The sequence below is a fragment of the Mizuhopecten yessoensis genome, unplaced genomic scaffold, assembly GCF_002113885.1.
Source record: "Mizuhopecten yessoensis strain PY_sf001 unplaced genomic scaffold, ASM211388v2 scaffold11177, whole genome shotgun sequence".
Classification (NCBI taxonomy): Eukaryota; Metazoa; Mollusca; class Bivalvia; order Pectinida; family Pectinidae; genus Mizuhopecten; species Mizuhopecten yessoensis.
The window spans coordinates 509,468-517,136 of NW_018408918.1; the positions used below are offsets into that span (position 1 = coordinate 509,468).

Sequence of the window (7,669 nt, forward strand, 5' to 3'; positions counted from 1 at the left end):
GACGTATATCGTGTCTTTTATTGGCATTGGTTGGTCTAAAATTGATTCATCCTTGTCATTGGTTAGTTTACAAAGAAAGTGACGTCATAATTGATTGGATTCGCTGTATAAAGTAAATATTTTTGAGCCTATAACCGGTTTCCAGACGTATATCCTGTCATCACTGATTAGTCTATAATGAATGTTTTATTGTCATTGGTTGGTCTAAAATTAGATTCGCTGTATTAAGTAAATATTTTTGTTAGTTAAACGGACATGTTCTTGCCAACGGTTGGTCAACAGTAATTACATTTCTTTGGAGTGTTAGCATTTGCATAATTCGTTTTCACTGATTGGTCCATAATGAATGTGTCGCTTTTTGTGATTTGCCATTAATGGACGTGTTGGCATTAGTTATCATCATCACATCTTTTTAATAATCCAAGCTCTGTTGTAGGATACTCGGCTGTATACGGATGGTCCATCCAAACATTCCTTGTTTCCCCATGACGTTATGCCGACCTGAACCCATCTTCCAGCCTCGATTTCACACTGTAAGGGGCCGCCACTGTCGCCCTGAAAGTCAAGGTTATATGCTAAATTCTACTATTTATGTTTAGTTTTAATGTGTATCACCGAGACATTATATTGAAAGAGAAAATGTTTAAGGATACCTCAGAACTCTTTTGGTTATCTATAATATTATTAATCTTTTATCAATTTCACCTTAATTATAGTTATAGTCCTGCAAAGTAAAGGTTTGTCTTAAAAAATCATTTTTCAAAGCTTTGGCCATTGCATGCCAGAAATATTAGTTTTCAATGTTGACGGTGAAACAGGGATCCTTAAATTCTAGAAATAACCAAGACCTACGTAACATGTGGCCCTCGAAGGATCTTCAGTACATATCATGTCGTCGGTTACTTGGTTACTTAGCCCTTTCTGGCACTCGTCGTTAGAGATGACAGATACTGCCGCCTGCTGGAGAATGGACGCCGCCGTCTTAGGCACTGTAAGTAACCAACGACCAGTTCAGTTTTGGTGGCATTATCTCAGGCAAGTACTATGGCGGTACCCAATTGATATTTTTCGCGTTTTTCTTTTCATTTGCTTAAAATTCCAATTAACGTTAATTCGATATATATACATCTTTGTATGGGTCAAAGAAGTAATATCAAAGGTAAATTCCCATATAACACTGAGTCCTTACAAACGTATTCAATTTTAACGTTAATTCGACATCTATACATCTTCGTATAGGTCAACGAAGTAACATCAATGTAAATTCCCATACAACACCGGGTCCTTACAAACATATTTTTGCAGGCTACGAATGACTTAAAATTGGTATACGGGACAAGGAATTAATTCAAACAGTGTAGGCAATATGATGACAAATTTTCGGAGCAATCCGCTCCTTTACCGACACATAGAAACACACAGAAAACTTGCATTGCATCTTGGTAAATACATATACATAAAATGTATCTCAATTGGTAGTGTTTATCGAACTAACATTTCCTCTATTAACTAACCAGTACAAGAACCACCTTGGCACTGGAACAATAATGATAAGTGCCAATACAACACTTTGAACAATAACAAATTATACACTTGGAATGAGAGCCAATAGCATTCAGAACCGACTGGTCAGTGGAAACAACAACATTAAAAGCCAATGGGACCACGGGAACAACAAACAAAAAATCAAATGAAACAGCAGGAACACAACATTAAGTGCCAATGGAACACTGGGAACAAAAAACATTAGGACCCGATATAAACAATTGGAACAACAACGTTCAGGACAAACGGGATTACCAAAAGCCAATTGGACACTGGGGAGGCTAACAATTAGAGCCAATTTGACACTGGTGACAACTCCGTTAAGACCTCATGAAACAATTGTAACATCTACTTTAAGAGCTAGTGGGACACTGGGAGCAGTGGTATTAATACATAATTTGATACTGGAGCCAATAAAACACATTTATCAAAAGAAAGTTAGACACTAGGAACAACAATATTAAAAACCAACTAAACGCGAAGACGACATTTCGAAGCAATGAAACACTGCCAATAGCTTAATTAAGAGCGAGAGGAATATTTGAAGCATCAGTTGTATACTGGGAGTAACAACACAAAATGCCAACTTGACGCCGATAGCAGCAATCAGAAAGGAAGTCCGATATTTACAGGAACAAATGAAACCCTGAAAAAACGTTGGATCCCATGGAACAACTAAATTACACAGGAAACCAGACGTTCAAGATAGTTCAGGTATTGGCCTACAAACAATTGTAATTGTTAAATGTACAGTATTTTTACTAGCGTGAAACTTTGTGAAGTTTATGAAATGATTATCAATGTATTTTATTGACGTTCGTAGTAGACTATTGTTAATTACCTTTGTTGTCGCGGAGGCCCCACCCTGTTATGTAACATGTGTTCAGTGACACATCCATGGCGGACGTGGCTAGCTCTATGGGCTGGATGTATGTTCCGAAGGCGACTGGCTTTTTTAGTTTCAGAATGGCCACATCATTTACGAAAGTTCTTCTGTTATAGTACGGATGCTGGAACGGGTAGTTAAATAAGAATGCTCATAGAGAAAAGAAATTCAAACTAATAAATGGGTATTCGGGTAACTCAAAATTGAAACCAATTTATAATGTTAAACAAAATATCTAGAAATAAATGAAGTACATATATATTACACTATCTTAATACATTATACTCACGACGTAAACCCTCTTCACTTTGACTGACAGTTCATTTCTCCCTTGTTCGGGAACACGTCTGTCGTAGTCTCCAACATTGACCAGGAACCGTCTGGCCCTGGTATCAAACGAAAACGCATACAATTCACCTTTTTCTTTTCTTATTTTTACATGTCAGAATCCTTCTGCCAGTTATGCTATTTTAATGGAAACATATACCATCTGAAAGTCATGGATTTATCATCTGATAATATTTGTATATTTTTTTCAAAATTTTTCACGTCTATAGAAATTCACTGCTCTCTTTTTAGCCATGAAAAATACTAGTAGTAGGTAAACGGGGTCTGTTGCCACGTTAATTGTAATAAATCATAATTTGGAATAAATGTTTCAAAGTCTTATCTTCTGACCCGTGTCAGAAATGCATATATCCTGATAAGGAACATGTAAAGCCTTTTCAGGATACTCCAGGAGTTACGCTCACCTACGCTCTCTTCACCCCTGGACTATGTCATGGCAAAATCGAAGACTCAGTGTGCATAATCTTGCTGAAGGGACAAGAACACTAGTTTGATACTTTGGGTCGCTTAACGGGGAAATTGACTAGCTTTGAAGTCGGGTGTCGCACCTCTGTAATTTTCAAAACACGGGTATTACAACTGCGATCAATTAAATAGCTAGCCCCGTGATTCAATTTTGCTATAACTTTTCCCAGGGATGCAGAGAGTGAAAGTGAGCGAAACCCCTGGAGTACTGAGGATGCAAAACACCGTGTAATCCTTAATTTATATCAGACCTGGAGTAATTATAAATAAACCGGGGTCTAAAGAAGTATGTTGCGCCACTTATTGTAATAATAACGCTAACACTGACAGTGCACAATAATGTTGATTATAGGGAAGTTTTCACCTCATTTTAACTTCGCGTCACTTATAAACAATGTTTGGTTGTGTTGTATGAATCTTTTCATAATTTAAATTTCGCCTTTTTCGTTCTCGGTAATGAGGGCAAAATTATCGTGTCAAACAACATTATAAATATAGAAATAAAATGTGAAGGGCGAAATTAAAACTGAAGGAATACTGATGTTAGCAGCGTAGGGCGAAAGTTTGACTGGGCGAAAGTTTCCCAGTACACAATATATGGAGCAGTAGGATAATTCATTTCTGAGGGACTGTCTTATGATGACGTGGGCGGAAACTTTATATCACTCTGTCCCAGGTACCTACTCGCCAAATATCATAACTCTGGGCTTCCTGGTTATTCAGAAAAGTTTTAAACACATTTGACCCTTGTGATTTTTAAAGTGGGCCAAGGTCATTTATTTTCGAAAACGCGATTTTACATGTTTGCAGGCCGTGTCTTTTTAGGTCACCTGAACTTTAGCTCAAGTGACCTATTGCTATCCGTCTTCGTCCGTCGTCCGTCGTGCGTCGTCCGTTAACATTTTACATTTTCAACTTAAGCTGAACTACTGGCAAAGGGATTTCATTGATATTTCATGGGAAGGTTACTGACATTTCCGTGACTTAGTGTTGTTATTTTTCGGGTCAATCAGAAATCCGATATGGCCGCCACGGCCGTCATTTTGAAAAACTATTTCAAACTTAAAGTCAAGTTAAACTAAGCCGATTAAACGGAAACTTAATAGGAATGATCGAATCATGGTCCTGACAAAGTGTTCTTTTTTTCGGGTCGATCATAAATCCAATATGGCCGCCACGGCCGCCATTTTAAAAAACTATTTCAAACTTAAAGTCAAGTTCTGCTGGGCCGATTTATCTGAAACTTGGTAGGAATGATCGAATCATGGTCCTGACAAAGTGTTGTTATTTTCCGGGTCAATCAGAAATCCAATATGGCCGCCGCGGCCGCCATTTTGGAAAAACAATTTCCAACTTAAAGTCAAGTTATACTAAGCCGATTAAACGGAAACTTGGTAGGAATGATCGACTCAAGGTCATGACAAAGTGTTGTTATTTTCCGGGTCAATCAGAAATCCAATATTGCCGCTACGGCCGCCATTTTAAAAACCTATTTCAAACTTAAAGTCAAGTTCTGCTGGGCCGATTGAACTGAAACTTGGTAGGAATGTTTGAATCATGGTCCTGACAAAGTGTTGTTATTTTCCGGGTCAATCAGAAATCCTATATGGCCGCCGCGGCCGCCATTTTGGAAAAACAATTTCCAACTTAAAGTCAAGTTCATGCTGGGCCGATTGAACTGAAAATTTGTCGGAATGATCGAATCATGGTCCTGACAAAGTATTTTCTTTTTCGGGCAGATCAGAAATCCAATATGGCCGCCACGGCCGCCATTTTGAAAAATTATTTCAAACTTAAAGTCAAGTTCTGCTTGGCCGGTTAAACTGAAACTTGGTAGGAATGATCGACTCAAGGTCATGACAAAGTGTTGTTATTTTCCGGGTCAATCAGAAATCCAATATGGCCGCTACGGCCGCCATTTTAAAAACCTATTTCAAACTTAAAGTCATGTTCTGCTGGGCCGATTGAACTGAAACTTGGAATGGATGTTTGAATAATGGTCCTGACAAAGTTCTGGTATTTTTCGGGTCGATCAGAAATCCAATTTGGCTGTCACGGCCGCTATTTTGAAAATAATTATTTCAAACTTCTAATAGGCCGATTGAACTGAAACTCGGTTTAAAATTGATCAGTTCCTGGTCCTGACAAACTTATGTCTACGTTATACTTAACTATTTTTTACTCGAATTGGTACATATTTCAACAACAAAAATAAATACTGTAGGAGTCAGGTGACTGTTAAGGCCCATGGGCCTCTTGTTATGTTTATGAGGTGATACACATAATACTCATCATAGGTTGTGAAAAAACCTACCGTCGTTTGATGATGCAATGCGCAGCTGTTAAGACTGTATTTTCATTGAGCAGCGTTCCCCCACATATAAACCTGCGCATATATTTGACAGAAACTTGCCATGGCCAGGCGTCGTCTGTAGCGTTTACTCCTCCAATGATTCCAACAAGATCATGGTTGCCATCTATTTCTTCGTCCTTCGAAACTTAATGACAGAAAACCTTTTTTTTGTTTTATCTTAGCAGGCTTTTATTGTAGTAGCTTCGAGAGGACTTGATAAGTTGTTATAGCTATATTGGAACCCGGGGGCATTGTTTTGCAGAAAGTTAATTTAAACTCAAAAAACGTGTAAAATTTGTCTGACCACCTTAGTTAAGGTCCACATATAGATGTAAAAATAAATATAGATGTAAAAATGTATCAGGCCCCTTCAACATTCCACTATAAACTATATAGCACTTTTACGAAAGAGCAATATCTATTTTTTTCCAAAAATATACAATTAAATGATATATGATCCTACACTTAATCCACCATGAATGGATTAAATGTTATTTTACCTGTCGATCTTTCCAATAATATTACCAATAAATCAAATACTAATAACGAGTGCCACCTACAGTAACCAGGGGTTACGCTCACTTATAGACAAAATCGAAGGCACGCGGTTAGCTATTTGATTGGTCTCGCGTCAAAAAACTATTCTGATACCTGTCCAGATTTGCAGATTACAGTGTAGCAACAACCGCCTCCAAAGCCAGTCAATGTTACCGTTATCAGCCGCTCAGTTTTTTTTATGGTAATCAAGGATTCAAAATAGTCTTACCTGTATCATTCACATGTTGGCGCGTTCAGAGCCTTCAATTTTATTTTGACATATTCAAGGTGTGCTGAGAACGTAAGTGAGCGTAACCCTCTGTTAGTTTGAAGGTTGGACGTTACTTAATATATCGATTTTCGTAGATCCGTCTCGACGAAATGAATATGAATGAAAAGAAAGAAAGAAAAAAGAAATAACAAAGGAAAGAAAAACGAAAAAGTGGAAAATGAAGAAAGAAAGCTGTCAAAATACTGTTTGCTAAAATGAATACATATAACATACATATTGTGTATAAAATGTATACTGTGTATATACTATATTAACTGATTGTATGATAAATGATAATAAGTCCTTGTGCAAGAAAAACGATACAGTGCATATCGGATAAATATATACTGTTTTCAATGTATACTGTGTTCAATGTATACTATGCTCATCGATTAGATTGAATAATATATTTACTGTGTTCATTATATATTTTTGTACTATGTATATTGTATGTGTTACAATTTTCGTTAATGTAATATATATGAAGTCCACTATATTATTTATTTCAAAAAATAAATAATAAATAAAATGTAGATTAAACATTTACTTACGTCTTTGACCATTTCCAATACATACGCCAATACCATTTATAACAATAACTACTTTCAACAACCAACCAGTCATCTTAGTGGTCAGATGGAAATGGGGACGGACGTTGTGGTATCATAGACCGATCATCATTTGATGACGTCAATAGAGTGATAGTTGAGTGCTTTACCAAGCCCAGGGCAGATCGTGGAAATAATATAAACGGCACTTAATGGGTTATGCAAAATCATCACTTGCCATTTAAGTTGTTAGAAAGGGGTATAAAAGGAAAATCTAAAACAATCTGGATAACTGAATTTTGAAAATTCAATAAACAGAAATGGATTTTCTTGTGTTGTAATAAAATGACTTAACTTGTGTTTAATCGATTTTTATATATGTTGATATTTTCTTATTAACCTCAAAATAACGTAAACAATGTTAACAGTTTTGTGATGATTATAAAAAGAAATAAAGTGTACAATGTTTCAAAATAAAAGTAGTTTTTATTTAGCGAATATTCCCTTTTATATTTCATCAATTAAATTGAATGATCTATCTATGTGGCAAGTGCTAAGCAAGGAAGAAAGTTTGATAAGAACCCAATCATCCAACTTCTTCAATTTCTATGGTGGCATATTTCTGCCATCCACTTGCGACTTACGAGTTACGTATGTCGACATAATTATTGAAAGATGTCGACATAATCTGAGAATATGTCGACATAATCTGAGAA

The 7,669-nt window shown here is 36.5% G+C and overlaps 1 protein-coding gene across 1 annotated transcript in view; it reads right to left on the reverse strand.

The window, feature by feature from the left end:
* LOC110440268 overlaps nucleotides 1-7,669 on the reverse strand; it is a 36,925-nt gene continuing 29,256 nt past the window's right edge. Inside the window, exons 15-20 of the mRNA XM_021483242.1 lie at nucleotides 6,957-7,049; nucleotides 5,559-5,742; nucleotides 2,721-2,817; nucleotides 2,387-2,555; nucleotides 853-989; nucleotides 1-555 (exon numbers count right to left, since the gene is read on the reverse strand). Coding sequence (XP_021338917.1) covers nucleotides 403-555; nucleotides 853-989; nucleotides 2,387-2,555; nucleotides 2,721-2,817; nucleotides 5,559-5,742; nucleotides 6,957-7,049 — 833 coding nt within the window. The 3' untranslated portion in view covers nucleotides 1-402. The remainder of the gene's footprint in view (nucleotides 556-852; nucleotides 990-2,386; nucleotides 2,556-2,720; nucleotides 2,818-5,558; nucleotides 5,743-6,956; nucleotides 7,050-7,669) is intronic.